Here is a 16,701-nt window from a genome sequence, read left to right as displayed (position 1 = left end):
GGAAATCTTTTTGTATGTGTATAAATAAGGTGACTTGTTTGTTTTAAATAGCTACATAGAATTTCTTTCTTTGAAAACATTATAGTTTACTTGATCCATCCTGAAGATGAATGCTTGAGTTCTTGCCTATATTTTGTTTTTACAATGTTGTTGTTCTTGAAAAATAAGAAAAATGAATAGTAATGTTTATTCATCATCTCAAATACTTGCAGGCATAGCTATAGGATAAATGCTCCTGTGCAGAGTCCCTGGGGCAAAACTTAACTCTGCATTTTTAATTTTTTACTTGAACATTCAAATTTATTTTAAAGTCACATAAATAGAAAGCACAAATGAAAACCTTCATAACCAGATGTTTTTCTTAAGCCCAAAGTTCAGATTTTCTCAATTTTCTTCCCTTTTTTTTTTTTAAATTAGAGGATAATTACTTTACAATATTGTTGTGGTTTTTGCCATACATCAACATGAATCAGCCAGAGCTATACATCTGTGTCTTCCCTCTTGAACCCTGCTCCCATTTTCCCACCCCATCCCACCCCTCTAGATTGTCAGAGAGCACTGGCTTTGGGTTCCCTGTGTAATACAGCAAACTCTCACTGGTTATCTATTTAACATATGGCAGTGTTTCAATGCTACTCTCTCAAATCATCCCACCCTCTCCTTCCCTCACTGTGTTGAAAAGTCTGCTCTTTATGTCTGTTTCCTTTGCTGCCCCCTGCAAGTTGGTTCGCAAGAGTTGGGCACGGCTTAGCAACTAAACCACCAATATATGGTATTTGTCTTTTTCTTCTGACTGTAAATCGATACAGCCACTATGGAGAACAGTGTGGAGATTCCGTAGAAAACTTGTAATAAAACTACCATTTGTGCATGTGTGCTCACTCACTGCAGTCGTGTCCGACTCTTTGTGACCCTAAGGACTGTAGACCACCAGGCTCCTCTGTCTATGGGATTCTCCAGACAAGAATACTGGAGTGGGCTGCCATTTCCTACTCTGGGGGATATTCCTGACCCAGGGATCAAACCCATGTCTCTTTACATCTCCTGAATTGCAGATGGGTTCTTTGCCACTGAGCCACCAGGAAAGCCCATAAAACTGCTATACGACCCAGCAATCCCACTACTGGGCATATACTGTGAGGAAACCATAATTGAAAAAGACATATGTATCCTAATGTTCATTGCAGCACTGTTTACAATAGCTAGGACATGGAAGCAACCTAGATATCCATTGGCAGATGAATAGATAAGGAAGTCGTGGTACATATACACAATGGAATATTACTCAGCTATAAAAAGGAGTACATTGGAGTCAGTTCTAATGAGGTGAATGAACCTAGAGCCTGTTATACAGAGTACATTTTTAATTTTGAAAGATAATGCCTAATTTCTCTCCGTAGGATTGCCCCTATTTACATACACAGCCTTACTCACAGAGTCTGTGCTCAAACTTTTGGATTTTGCCCATCTGTGAGGTAAGACATGGCATTTAAATGGAGGCTGAGTATTCATGCATTTCTTTATGAATGAAGTTGAGTGTCCTTTCACATGTTGAAGTACCTTTGTCCCACTGTGAACTGTTCTGACTAGCTATTCTGTTCAACTGTGTAGCTGTGTTAGTGCTGACCCCTCACCCTCCCTATGAGCTGAAAACTGCTTCTGTGAGCACCTGTGATACCTTGACTGCAGGCTTTCTCTTTGGCCATGGTGGCATGTACAGTGAGCATATGGGAAAACTTCAGAGGAGCCAGAAAGTTAGTGCCTAGAAGCTTCTCTCATCTGGTAATAAACAGGAATTTGGTGTAGAACTGCCCACCCCCCCCCCCCCCCCCCCCCCGATTTTCCTTTCCTCTGGATGAGGATAACAGGTACAACACTGTTTCCCAGTGGAGTTGGACCTGCGGTGGTAACTGACTTGAGGACCCATACTTTATTCCTTCCCTGCTCTGTCTGAGTCCCTACTCTAAGCCCCATACTTAATGATTCCATTTCCAGAATAAACTACACATTTGCATTAGAATCCGTGCCTCAGAGTTGGCTTCTGGGGGAACCCAGGTCAAGCCAGTTTGTGAGACCTATCTCTGAGTGCTTCTCAAAGTGTGGCCTGCAGATGGTTTGTGGTCTTTTTGTCACCTGTCTGATAAAGTCAGAAATTGAGCTTGAAAGTTTAGAAACTTCTATAGAAATTTGATGTTGCTGTGATATTTAAGTGTGGTGATTTTGCATTTTACACACACAAACACACACACACAAATGTCTGTGATGAATTGAAAAAAAATAAAAACACCATAGGACTTCCCTGGTGGTCCAGTGGTTAGGAATCTGCCTGCCAATTGCAGGCAGGGGACATGAGTTCAATGCCTTGTTGGGGAAGATTTCACATGCATTGCAGCAAGTAAGAGCCTGTGTCACAACTACTGAAACCTGTGTGGCTTAGAGCTCATGCTTCACAACAAGGGAAACCACCCATCACAGTGAGATGCCCGCACACTGCAATGAGGCATAGCCCTTGCTCACTGCAACCAGAGAAAGCCTGCAGACAGCAGTGAAGACCCAGCACAGCCAAAAATAAATATATAAGTTAATAAATGAATAAATGCAGTAAAACACTGCATAGGTGAAAAAGGCACAACTTTAAATGACAGCCCTGAGACCAGTGGATGGAAGGGCAGTTAGGACAATTTTAGTTTGGTATAAGAGAGTTTTCTAATTGCCCTGTGTACCTAAGAATGGAAAGATTTCCTATTGGTGGCAGTCAGTACGCTTATCTTGAGACGAATTAAGCCTGCTTGGCTGGCTGGACAGTTGAGACTATAAAGAATCCTTGAGTTTGAGGGCAGACCTTTCGTCTTAACAGATTTTGCTTCTCTGCCTTAATGAAACTTGAATAGTAATTCTCTTACTCTTTCATCTCTTTCTGTGAAAGAAAAGATTAGTAAAAGTGAAACCAATATATGAGTTGTATCCCTTAATACATAGCTAATGCATGCTGATTCTCTAAAAATCCTAAGGGAGAGTTTAATTATAGTTAGTCCTGTTCTGATTGTTTTGATGCATTGTGAGTTCTATTCTAACAGCCCTTCATATTTACAAAACCGAGAAACTGGCAACTTTAGGTAGTGGGACTGAATCTTGTTTTCTTTAGCACTAAGATTTCTCAACTAGTCTTAAAATACGAAGTGAGAAGTGTTATGAAATTTCTTGGGCGTGTCACTGGATCTCAAGAACATAAGTCCTTTCAGTACACAAAGCACTAAGGTGAAACCAAACAGAAAACATTTGCCTTTCAGCTTCTGTAGAGCTGTATTTTCATTGGCTGCTCCTCTGAGTCCTCAGGTCAGGGGTTTTTGCCTACCTATACCTGAACTACCTAGTACCTACCACCAGCAGTCTTTCTGCTGCTTAAAAAAGCCTGTGGCCAGACTGTGGTGGGCATATTGAAGTGGTGCTTACAACAGAGCTATCTATGTTCAATGGTGAAACCAAGGGATCACAGGTCCCTGCAACCTTAAATGGCCTCCTAATTTCAACAATAGGCAAATATGGAGTGCTAAGGATGGGGCAGTCAGGAATTTTTAAGGCTCCCATTAAAAAACATTTAAAAAAAAGTTGCCAGTGGTTCAGTCTTCTCAGCCTAATATGTGGATCCTCAGGCATATTTTGGAGGAGCACACGAGGGTCCTCCATTGTACTATTGTGTTGAAAGGTGGTGGCCCTGGACTCAGATGGCCTTGATTCAGATCCCATGTTTGCCTCTTTCTAGGCAAGGCACTCAGTGTTTATGAGGCTCAGTTTCTTCTGGAAAATGGTAATAATAAGAGTATTTTAGATGGTTAATGAGGGTGAAATAAGGTACTGCATGTCATGTGCTTGGTGTTTGGTCATAATATCATACAGTCAACATCATTAAAAGCCTTCCAAGATTCCTTCCTAGCAGGAAACAGGTAGAAACAGGTGAACTGGAGGAGTCAGCTGTATTTGGATAGTCAAACTGGTTTGATGGTTTGGGGAGGGAGTGACATTGGAAGGGACGGTAGGAGGAAACTGGCTGGGCTAAGGCAGGGTGCAGGACTCTGCTGGTCTGTGCTCCCCTTTTCTCCAACTTTCATTGCTTTCCGCTTCACCCCGATCGATTTCTTGTTTCTTCTTGTCTGAGAGCTCAGGGCTTTGCTGTAAACTTCAGAAAGGTAATGCAGAGAAGGGTGCCTTACTCCCCTTCTCCTGAATGCTACTGAATGAAGCTTTGGAAGACTGGAGGGTTTTTCTACATTGTGATCTTAACTCACTGTAGCAAAGTAGAGGAGGAGCAATCATATAAGGAAATTTTTTGGTGTGTGTGTATTAAACAGGTAGTGGTGTGAACAGTCGTGATGGAGAATGGAAATTGCAAGTTCTGTGTGCAGCAACTTGACTGCCATTCCACCTTGATTTGGGGAGGAGGTCCAGAACCTTTTGAGCTGCTAGTGATCAAATTCACTATATTTGCATTCATTGTTATCATGACTCTTCTGTGATCCTTGAACTGTAAACACATGGAGAGCTCTTGAATGCAACTTCTAGTTAAAGTAGCTTTCTAATAGGGACTTTGTTCTGTACTTCTAGCTTACTCAAGTTTGCTGACCCTTTCTTTATTTATCTGTTTTTGTTTTGCTTTTGAAAGAAAGGTAACACCCATCAGGGCTGCAGTTGTTCAGTTGTCCAAAGCATTTCATGTCTGGTCCCACAACTTAAAATTCAACTTGAAATCAGTCTACCCATTAAGGCAGTTGCCCTGTCTGGGTGGCGTCCACCTGGGAGAAGGAAGAAGGCTTTTTTTTTTTTCTTCCACAAAAGTCCAGTGTGGGATAGTTTGACCCTACCTGTTTGACCTGCTAATGCTTTTTCCCTCTCTGAGGGTAAAAACTGAAACATGCAGGATGTTGGAATACAGCATGTGCCGAGCACAGGCAGGTATCACATGAAGCTGCAAATCCACTAATGTGCTTCCCAACCCCTGTACTTCCTGTCCTTTTCCTTATCCCAGAAAGGAACTATTTTTAGTTCCAGATGCTGGAACTACTGTGGTCCAAAACCTTCAAGTCACTTTCTTTGGAATGCAGATGAGTCAACACCAGAATGATTAAACAGTTAGACTTTTAAAACAATGTTTAATGAGTACACATTTCCAAAAGCAGTCATCCCTTAATATGGGGGATATATACAAAAATAAAAGGGTCTATCATATAATAAAAATGTTCCTAGAATACAGGAAACGTATGAAGAGTGAGGAAGTTTAGTCTGACTTTTTAAATGTGGAAGAGTAGTTTGGAACAGTTAAAAGGAATAGAGTTCACACAACACACCTATTTCTGTTTCAAATTCTTTTCCACCTTAAGAAAACTGGGGGAATCGGTTGTTAGGATGGGCACATTGGTTTGATGGCTTGGGAATGGATGTTGGGAGAGGGTGAAACGAGGGAATTGACTTCTCTGGTCAGCTGGTGGGGCTTGGAGCCTTGTGGATGAGGCTGAGGGTCATGCCCAGCAATGCATTGTGATGCCAAAACCACCAGGGGTGCTCTGGAATGTCTGGCTTCCTGGATGCCTTTTGTGAAGTACCCAAGAAGAATATTTTTACTAGGTTATAAAAGCAGAATCCTTTTTACTATAGGTAAGCCTTTTTTTTTTTTTTTTTTAAAGCTGGAGTGGGTTGCCATGTTAAATCCCAGGGGATCTTCCTGACCCAGGGACTGAACCCACATCTTTTATGTCTCCTGCACTGCAAGTGGATTCTTTACCCATTGAGCTACCTGGGAAGCCCCTTGTTTAACCTAAGAGTGGCATTTTCTAGTCTTAGTAATGAACCAGATAGCCAGTAAAAATATTACTCTTTTACCAAAAAAGGAACATGGTTAACCCCAAAGGTTTCCTTTAGATTAGCCTGGATAGTACTTAACCTTTAGATAACCAATTCTCTATCCAAAAGGCAGTGGCCAACCCTAGAACACTTGGGTATTTTGCATAAAGTAGAATGAATGAATAGTGACAGTTGCCCTGTCTTTCTCACTGATGCCCTGGGGTCTTCACCACACAGCACAGCTCTGTTCAAAGTCTCAAGCTTTTCTGAATCCTTGAGTAGATCAAGGATAAATTAATGGAACAAGTATTCTGGGTGTCTTCTCATTAACACAAGCTGAAATTAAACAAACAAACAAAATCTGTAAGGGTATAATGGGAAAGATTGAAGGCGGGAGGAGAAGGGGACAACAGAGGATAAGATGGTTGGATGGCATCACCATCTCGTTGGGGATGAGTTTGAGTAAGCTCTGGGAGTTGGTGATGGACAGGGAAGCCTGGCGTGCTGCAGTCCATGGGGTCGCAAAGAGTCAGACATGACTGAACAACTGAACTGAACTGAACTGAAGGATATAATGCAACCAACATCTTCATATGGTGCCAATGGTATTAACTTCAGAAATAATTTGGCAATTACATTCAATGTTTTTTAATTTTTAATCACAATTCTTCACAAGTATTCTGAAGAAGTAACTTAAAACATGCACTAAAGTTAAGTGCTAAGGTAGCCTCTGAAATGTTGTTTTAGTAAAAAATGGATATAACTTAAATGTTGAATTAGAGCAGTGGTAAAATAAATGCATATTTGATATAATATCATGAAGCCACTGATTCAATACATATAGCATGTAAGTCAGCAAACAAAGCCACAGTATATTAAGTGAAAAAGGAAGGATACACAATTGAATATACAGTATAGGTAGAACTATTTTCAAAAAGTTTTATAGAAAAATATTCTGGATTATGGGTGATGTTTTAATATATTGTAATCATTTTGTATAATGTCATATAGAATATATGATAGTGAAAATAAAAAGTAAAAGAAATGGCCTGTGTGAGGCAGGCAGAAAATTGTCAAATCCAAAGCCTTTTGGTTATTTCGGCTTGTGGAAAGGTCATACATAAGGCTCCTGTCAGCTCCATATATGAGCCAGGAAGGCTAATCCTGCTGAAGGTCATCTTGGAAATGGCATCATTATCACAGAAAAGCATAGAGAAGCATCCTGCCTTCCAGCTAGGACTTGAGAAAGAACCAAGTCTCCTATTACAAACTGCTGCTCTCACACCCTCCTGCCTAAGACTTCAAAATTCTCTCTCATCTGTGTTTTGGTCCAATTTACACTTTTGTTATTCATTTAATTTCACTGCTTAAATTTATAACAAACTATGACAAATTATAGAAGCTACTTTTTTACACTAGCAATTCATTTCATAGATGATTAATATTGAACAAATTTGGAATATGTTATTTACAAAGCATAGCACAAAACCTAAATAATAGTAAACCTGATGTAGTACAAACTTTATAAAATTTATTTAATTTTTTTTTTAACTTTTTGCACAAGGGCTTTTATCAACTCTTCTTCACTTATGGTACATTGAGAAAATCCAAGTGGATATCCCTCATTTTTAACTCAATCTTTTTTATACTTATTCCTTTGTGGAGGAATGATTTTGTGACAACTGTATAAGTTTGCATATATCCAGTCTATGATTATTTCTAATCTATTGTGAAATTTTTATTGTTTTATAAAATAATTCCCCATACTACCTATCCAGGTTGGTAAAAAAAATATCAAAAAGCACACGTAACTACAGAATTTACCATGGCAATATTTATAATCACCTGCACTTCCAAAAGCCAGAATAAAAATTTCATTCCTTTTGCATCCTTGGCCCTCTTTTTCAGACCAATCTAATAAAGCCCTTGTCAGCGGCCACCATCTTAGTATTTTCTCTTTCACTCTACTTAGCCCTTGAACCAGAGAAGGAAACTGCATGTACTTCCCCTGGATTTTGCAAGACATTAGGTCATGTATGTTGCCCACAGCAAAGAAGCTTCTTATTGTGAAACCACAAAGCTAATGGTGATTCAGCCCCTCACCTCCAGTAAAAGGAGAGGCAGAGACCAGCAGTGACTCAACATGGACCTGAGATTAAAATGGTGTCCCATTTCTCAAAGTCAGGCATGATTTCTTCCTCTGTTCACAAACTTCAGCCCATGGTGGGAGAAAAATACTTTCTTCACTGCACTAATTCTTCTTCTCTTAACATGCAACACCATAGTTAAGAAGTCCAGGTGAATTGAACTTTGCTTTAAATATCTGTTTTTCCGTTCAGTGCCGATTCTGAGTATTTCGGGTTCCTTTCCCAACCCTGGCGGATCCGCATAAGGGTCTTGTCTATACATGGCAGGATGAGGATGAACTTGATCACCAGCACTGTGCAAGGGATGATCAGCGCAATCACATAAGCTGAAGGGAGATACCACACAAGGTTCGAAGGGTTGAGGAATCTCTTCCCACCGTACACTAAGGTGTGGGCTGTGCACAAGATCAGGGTCAAATAACCCAGTTTGGACTATAAATAAGAGACAAAAACATGTATATTAACACTGTTTACATTTTCACGTGAAATACTGTGAGTCAGTGAAGGGTATTCGTCAAAGCCACAAACCTTTGAAAACTGTAGTATTTAGAACACTGCCAAGAACAGAAAAAACATTAACTCTCCTTCAAGATGATCATTTTATCATTAAAAAAAAAAGACTGCTTACAAATGACCTGGTGGTTTCATCTTAACCTAACTGGATGAGAAAGGTTCCCAGGAATAGATTCTTTTGCATTAGAATAAGTAATGTACCTTCTTTTTCAAGGGTAACACTCTTTTCTGGATCATCTTTTCTGGAGGCCAGAGATGAACAGAACACAGTGTGTCTTCAAGAAATACCACATTACTGTATGTTGCTGACAGATACTAGCTGTATTGTATCACAATAAACAGCAGTTAGCAAGTTTTACTTTTTGTTGGTTGTTTGTTTAGGCCTACATACAAAGCCCAATGTTTATTTCTGTCTTAGTGTCTTGAATGAAGGTATAAACATGAGAAAATGTTGACTGCATTTGGTCCCTGGGAGAAACTGTAAGACTTTTGAATTCAAACAGTTCTATAAGGTACAATTCTGACTTCTGTTACTGCCTATTCTGTTATACTAGTTCTCAAGGAATATGCCTCAGAATCACCCAGAGGGCTTGTGAAAACAAACCAACTGCTGGGCCTTACTGATCTTGGATGATCTCAGATGATCTCAGCCTACAGCAACTTGAAGCTGGGCTTCAGTTCCCAGCCAGAGACTGAGGACAGGTTGAGGCAGTGAGAGTGCCAAATCCTAGCCACTAGACCAGTGGTCAGTGACAAGACCCTGGTCTTTGGTTTTGCGGAAAAGAATTCCCACAAAGACAGAAAGTATTGAAGCAAGCAAAGTGTTTATTGGGAGGAAAAGAGTATACTATGTGTGGGTAGACACATGGGCAGGCTCAGAGACAGAGAGTTGCTGAGTCATCCTTTCGTGGCAGTTTGAATTGCTTTTATGGGTCATTTCTTCTGGGTTTCCTTTGGCCAATCATTTTGATTTGTTTGGTCCTGAAGCCATATTTGGTATATCTCAAGATCCTTTCATGTGTGGAAGCTCATCTCTTGGCCAAGATGGAGTCTAGTGAATAGTGAAGAGGCTCATGGGTAGTTGACAGAACTTACTGTGAGGTGTCACCCTCTCCCTTTTTTACCTCCAAGGAGCCTTTCTGTGCATGTGTCGTCGGGGAGGTCTCCTTAACTTCAAGAAAGAGGAATGTGTGTATTTTTTTTTTAATTTGGCATCTGGGCAGGGCACAGCCTCCTCCATCATCCTGCTTTTATGGAGTTTCTCCTATTATGGGGTTTTCATTCATAGGGGGGAAATTGTTCAATCTGGGGCCCATCTAACTCCTGCCTCAATACCTCCAGAGTTTCTGATTCAGTTTGGTAGGGGTGGGGCATGAGGATTTGTATCTAACATGATCCCAGGCAATACTGCTGCTGCTGGTGGTCCAGGTACCACACTTTGAAGACCCCTGGTCTACAAGATTGGTTACTAACTGCCTTTAATGGTGTATCTGGTGGTTGATGTGTCTAAACACTGATTTTCCATCTTAAAGACCAGCACTGAATCTGGTATGATGACAGCTAGCACAGAAAGTTTTATACCCATCAGTCCATATTCTAAAGTTGATTTTCAGAAGTAGAAATTTTGTGTTTGGGTTTCTTTCCACCTTGAGCCTAGTATATCTCCATACACAGGGTTCAACAGTAGTTGATGCTTTTCATTCTATACTCTTAGCTGTATCTCTGGGAGTGGTCAGGAATCTTGTCCTGCTAGGAAATCAAACCATTATGGAATCTGCCTTTGGATTCCAGAGTTTAGCTTTTCTAATCTGAATTTGTTTCAGTTGCTATTTTTATGTGATTGCTAGGGAACTGATGGAGCAAAATGAAAACTTATGCGGGTATGAGAGAAAAGTCAGAATATTTTAAACTCAGAATCATTTTGCACTAAAAAGTAGATTAAATCATGAAGTCCTTTTACCTGGACAAATCGGAACTCTCTCCAGTTGACCGTGTTGCTAACTGATGGCAAGGAAGTGATTCCCAAGAGTACAAACAGGAAAAATCCAAGCATTCCCAAAGCAACATATGAATCGCTGAGCCAGGAGGTAGTGGTACTAAATGGATCTTCTTTCTTGGTTATTGCCTAAAATAGTTAGAAGCAATTTTTTAAAATTTCATTTTTTACAAATTGCCCAAACTTTCAAGGTGATGAAAAAATACCTCTGCATCGTTTCTTTGCTCAATGTTGTATAACATTTCTAAAGAGTCACTGAAAATAATTACACTTAGAAAAATACACCTAGATATTATGTTTTTTGATAGAAAAAGTAATTGGTTGTATTAGGACTTTACTATGATGGTTGACTTCAGAAATTGTATAGAGAATTTTAATTGACCCTGTAAATCCTAAAACAAAATAAACATTTACTTAAACCTTCTTTACCATATGGCTTCTTGTTCCCCAAGCAAAAACTGATGTTCTCAAATGATTACATCAGGGTTCTGTTTTCCTGCTTTATATGCTGATTATTCACACACATGAAGTTTGAGTTTTTTGCTGTGTGGTTTTTTTTTTTTTTTTTTTTTTTGGTAACGTAGCTTCAGGTCTGTTGTAACACATCTTGAGAGAAATCTGGCCCCTGTAACATGACTATTACCCAAGGACATGCTATGTATTTGTTATGGAAATAATGTAGAGAAATCCCACAGACACACCATCAATGAGTTATTGACTAATAAACTTTGAGACTGCAGTAGGATTGATCAAAAACAATTAATTCCAAACCAGAACTGATGTATAGGACTTTCTCTGGGGCTGCTTTAAGACTCCCTGAGCTGATTTTCTCTGAATATTTTGACTGTGCAGAATATAGTTTTTGACATTTGCTCAGAATTGTTTAGTTTTCTAGTCATTGAGGATGGCATCCCACAAGACAAACATTAACGGAGTTATAAACACCCTTTTGTAAATTTGTTTACATTCCTCTGATTAATGTTTGGACATGAAGCCCCTTCACTTATAAGGTGGTTGGTTTTGACTTCCAAAAGAAAGTAGCATAGATAAAAATAGAAACTTTAAATTTTTGCTTGCATTTATTGAAGTAACTCAAGTAGGTTCTTTAGGTTTTCCTGAGCTCTCACATCTGTGTACCAGTGAATCCTGAGAATACAGATATGGATCCAAGTGAACCTGGGAATCTGACTTGGACTCTTCAATAGTTATATGAGATTTCAACAGGATTTGTTAAAAAACCAAAGTAAAACAATAAACTCCCCAAGACAAACATGACTGTCTAATTGTAGCTGCTTTAAAAAATAAAGATGTTTAGAAGAGTGATTTTCTATAATTATGAAATGGAATATGATGTAGCAAGATTGCACTTTGATTTAAAAATAGGAGAATACAAGTGAGTAGAGATTTACCTGGGTAACGGTTCTGTTGTTCCATGTCCATCGTACATAATAACGAATAGGGATCACAAGTGTGTAGAGGACATGAAGGAAGGCAAATCCCAGCGCTATCAAGCCAAGCTGTTTTCTGCAAAGCATCCAGTGGTCAAGCCAGTCTGGGAATCGGCGGTATTTTGTACCTCGGTACAGCTGCAGAATGGCAGCAATAACACCAGGAAGGTAAACCAAGGCGAGCAGTGTGAGTGCTGCTATTGGAAAGACACGATTTGGAATAGAAATAGGCAGACGGAATGTCCTGTCTCTTTTTTCATGAACATAAGGGTAGATTACTTCTCTTATTACACAGTAGAAAAAGAAGAAGACACACAGAACAGCTGACAAATAGAAGGGGAACTTCCACATTGGAAATAGTTGTAGTGGGTAGTTTTCAATTTCATTGGCTGCCACGAGAGATCCTTTATCCAATGGAGTAAGTCCAAGACTACGAACGACATCCATCACTCTTTGCTTGGCTTTGCTGTCATTTCCACAGATAAACACCTGGGTTAAAATAATTAATTTTTTATTTATTTTTTCTTTATTAATGGAGGATGGTGTTATATAGTAGTTAACTTCTTCTGAAATAAGGCTGTAGAGTGAACATATTTAACGAGATAATGGTTTAGACTTGCACATGTACGTTGGATAGTTAAGTAGCAGGATTTTAAGTTGAGAGTGGCTTTAGGCATAGTGCATTGATATGATTAGACTTGGTTTTCTGCAGTGCAGACAACTTGAGTTCTCTTCTGTATTTGTGGGTGCCATATCACTTACGGATTGCTTTTAATCTTGATGAATAAGTGGAACCCATTTCATACAAACTAACGGGAGTGGAAAGGATATCCATCAACAATTTAGCGGTGTTATTTTCTAGTACTGACAGGAGGCCTCTAGAGGTTGACACCATTGGGTTCTATCAAACTAAAAGCTCAGGTTATAGATAATGGGAAATAAATCACTACAATTGGTTACCCTACTTCGTTAAACCTCAGAAAGCTATTCATGGCACATATTAGCAAAATAAAATATTTTCTTTTGGAATTATGTTTTGGAATCTTTGAGGTAAGTGCATATTAAGACATTTACTTTTTAAAGATGAAGTGTAAATCTATCTTGTAATCTTACCTGCCGACTTGCATCCAGTGCCCCTGACTGGAGAGCCCAGGCTGAGATGGTGTTAAATGCTTTTACCACGTGAGTTCCCGGCACCAACTGAGCAAGGTACTCTGCATTTGACTCTGGATACTGATTGATTTTGAGGTTGTTGCTGACGTCGACCAATATTTTCCCATTGAGAACCTCGGTTAATTCTGTGAGAAAATCGTAATGTTCCCTGTGTACTGCTATGATTATAATGTCAGATTTCTGGGCTGCATCAGAGTAGCTCATGACCTCTGCACCATTGGGCAGCAGGCTGGACATCCGGGGGGTTCGACTTCCAAAAACAATAGAATAACCACACTGGAGCATTTTAAGTCCCAGTGATCTTCCAAAATCTCCAGTTCCAAAAATACATATAGTCTCTTGCTTTTCTGAAGAATGCATAGTGAGAGGAAACGCATCTGTAGAAATTTTCTCCATAACTGAAAGATAATCAAATACCCAAACAAAATATGAATGTTCTGGTAAAAAGGAATGAAAATTATATCAAGGAAACAGTGATTGAGTGATATTTGAATCTTCTGATGAATTATCTCAAGCACATTCCCTACAAAGTTTGGAAGGAGTAAAAACTGTCTCATATATTCTCATATGCCTTATTTAACAAAATCTTGTATTGGATAAAGAAATGCAGTGAAAACCTAAGACATTTACCAGTTGCAGTCTTAAACTGTGGCCGTGTATCACAATGATACTGCATTATTGAATACTAACAGTTCCCAAAGTTCTCAAGAGCAAAATCTGACAAAGAATGCACTAATATGGAAATTATAGACCAACTTATTTATGTTTACAGATGCAAAATCCCAAATTAACCAGCAGTATCTGGTAGCCTGTTAAGAGACAGTGCACTTGGATGAGATAGGATTATTCTAAAAATGTAAAGATTAGTTCTATAAATTCAATATGAGAAGATCTATTGAATAGAATACATCATATTAGAAGATTAAAGAGAAAAATATGACCATATTTATGTATGCTAAGTGGACCTACATTAAAACTTGACAGTTTTTCTTTATTTTTATTTAAAAAGTACAAATAGATATTTCCTTAACATACAAAGTATCTTTCTCAACCTGAAATCTAGTTTCATACTTTAAAGAGAATTACTAGAAATATTCCCAATAAAGTCATAAACCAGATAAATATATATATATCCTACATTATTGTTTGGATTCTAGCTAACACAATTATACTGGAGAAAGAAATTAGAGGTACAGAAATTCAAAAGGGTTTGTAGACAATCAAACTGTAATCTTGGAAAACTCAAAAGTCAATTGAAAAAGTGCTATACACATAAAAGCCATTCAATATCTTGTCTGGGCATTCAATTAATATCAATACTTTTCTCATATGAGAAAAATAAACCAGTTTGAAGATTTAATAGAAGAAAAGGCCCTATTTTTGGCTGCAACAAAATAGAGATAGTATTTAAGAATGAATTTAAGATACAGGGTATATATCAGGAAGATCCCCTGGAGAATGAAATGGCAACCCACTCCAATGTTCTTGTCTGGGAAATCCCATGGACAGAGGAGCCTGGTGGGCTAGAATCCGTGGGATCAGAAAGAGTCAGACATGACTTGGCAACTGAGCATGCACACACACAAGATATGTACCAGATCCAAATGAAGAAAAATTTAAAATTCCCCTAAGACTCAGAAGATTCATGTAAATGGAAATGTACAGCATGTCTCTGGGTGGGTAGCCTCAGCTTCACAAAAATGTCTGTTTTCTCTGGTTTAATCTATACATTCTGAAAAGGGGGCTAGTTCTATTCTAATAAATAGAGGACCAGTTCTATTAAATATTTAAATATTTTAAATCTAAAATATCATGCTGCTGTCACAGGAATAACAAATGTTCAGTGGAATAGAGTAAAAAAGAAAATCAGAAATGAACCAAATTTATATGATAATGATGAGCATCTCAAGTTGATGTAGAAAAGATGGCTTATTCAGTAGCTAATATTATGACAACTAAATAACCAATTGGAAGAGAAAGTTTAATCTACACTCACACTCTTCCCCAAGGTAAATTTAAAATATATTAAGGCTTGAAATGTATTTTTTTTTTAAAGAAATGGACCTATAATAGAACTGTAAGAGGCCATGGAGAATTATTTTATAACCTTAGAAGGGAAAGGTTATAAATTTTATGACTTCAGTATAGTAAAAGATTTCTTGAGGGAGGGAGCTAAGATGGCGGAGGAATAGGACGGGTAGACCACTTTCTCCTCCACAAATTCATCAAAAGAACATTTGAACGCAGAGCAAACTACACAAAACAACTTCTGATCACTAGCGAGGACATCAGGCACCCAGAAAAGCAGCCCATTGTCTTCGAAAGGAGGTAGGACAAAATATAAAAAATAAAAAGAGAGACAAAAGAGCTAGGGACGGAGACCCATCCCGGGAAGGGAGACTTAATAGAAGAAGTTTCCAAATAACAGGAAAACTTCTCACTGGCGGGTCTGGGGGAAGATTTCGAATCTCGGAGGGCAACCTAACCGGAAGGAAAAATAAATAAAACCCACAGATTACATGCCTAAAAGCAACTCCCAGCAGAAAAGTACCCCAGACGCCCGCATCCACCCCCAGCAAGTGGGGGCTGAATGGGCAGGAGTGGGCGGCATTGCTTAGGGTAAGGACCGGGCCTGAATGCCCTGAGGGCATTCTGAGGGAGCTAACGTGAGATAGCAACTTAAACTGTGGAATAGCAAGAGAGAGAATTAACCTGCGAGAAGCCCTAAACTAAGGCACTGCAGGCCCGTTCACAGAACAAAAGACTGAGCAATAACAGAGAAGAGCTGGCTGGTTGCAGACTGGCCCATCCCCCGCCGGAGGTAGCGGGGAGGCGGGCTGCCAGCCAGAGCCAGAAAGAGGCAAACTCTGCGCCAGAGACGGCATCTCCTACCAAACTGCCAACAGACTTCCCGTTTCCAACCAAAGACTTCCTGAGATTCTGGACGGTTGACATCCGCTGGGAGGGTCGCAGCCGGAGATCAGCTCCCCAGGAGAGACACAAGGCACGCCGGCACCGGGAAACTGAGGCAGGGATGGGGAGGAAACTGAGGCAGGGATGGGGAGGAAACTGAGGCAGGGATGGGGAGGAAACTGAGGCAGGGATGGGGAGGAAACTGAGGCAGGGATGGGGAGGAAACTGAGGCAGGGATGGGGAGGGGATAAGGTGCACTGCACCTGGCGAGTGCTCATCAAGCTCCTGGTTGCTTGAGCTGCTCTGATGGGGAAGGCACAAAACGCAGGCCCAACCGAGTCTGGGCCTTTGTGGAGTACCCAAAAATCTGAACCTGAGTGGCTTAGGCCTGGGAAGTGCACGCAACTCAGGGCCCGCTCCCTGTAGAGCAGCCTGGAGCCTGAGCATTGTAGATGGGGGAAGCACACACGCCGTGAGCGGGGGCAAACCCAGCATGGCCGGAACACTGCGAATGCTCCCCACACAAGCCAGTGACATTTGTCTGCAGCGCCCCTCCCTCCCCGCAGCACGACTGAACAAGCAAACCTAAACAAGAGACCACCTCTGCCCACTTGTGTCAGGGCGGAAATTAGGCTCTGTAGAGACCTGCAAACAGACGCCAAATAAAAAGGGAACC

The 16,701-nt window shown here is 40.0% G+C and overlaps 1 protein-coding gene across 4 annotated transcripts in view; it reads right to left on the bottom strand.

Annotated features, from left to right (window-relative positions):
• STEAP4 (STEAP4 metalloreductase) overlaps positions 1-16,701 on the bottom strand; it is a 67,216-nt gene that overhangs the window by 30,028 nt on the left and 20,487 nt on the right. For 2 of the 4 annotated variants that reach the window (XM_070467427.1, XM_070467422.1), the window contains exons 2-4: positions 13,053-13,510; positions 11,901-12,428; positions 10,456-10,620 (exon numbers count right to left, since the gene is read on the bottom strand). In XM_070467427.1, coding sequence (XP_070323528.1) covers positions 10,456-10,620; positions 11,901-12,428; positions 13,053-13,508 — 1,149 coding nt within the window. In that variant the 5' untranslated portion in view covers positions 13,509-13,510. Of the gene's footprint in view, positions 1-5,127; positions 8,415-9,300; positions 9,547-10,455; positions 10,621-11,900; positions 12,429-13,052; positions 13,511-16,701 lie in introns of those variants that run through there. The other 2 variants (XM_020907670.2, XM_020907678.2) reach the window with 2 other exon arrangements.

This window comes from Odocoileus virginianus, chromosome 1 (genome assembly GCF_023699985.2).
Source record: "Odocoileus virginianus isolate 20LAN1187 ecotype Illinois chromosome 1, Ovbor_1.2, whole genome shotgun sequence".
Taxonomy (NCBI): domain Eukaryota; kingdom Metazoa; phylum Chordata; class Mammalia; order Artiodactyla; family Cervidae; genus Odocoileus; species Odocoileus virginianus.
The sequence above is the reverse complement of the archived record's forward strand: the minus strand, read 5'-3'. Positions and strand labels throughout refer to the sequence as shown.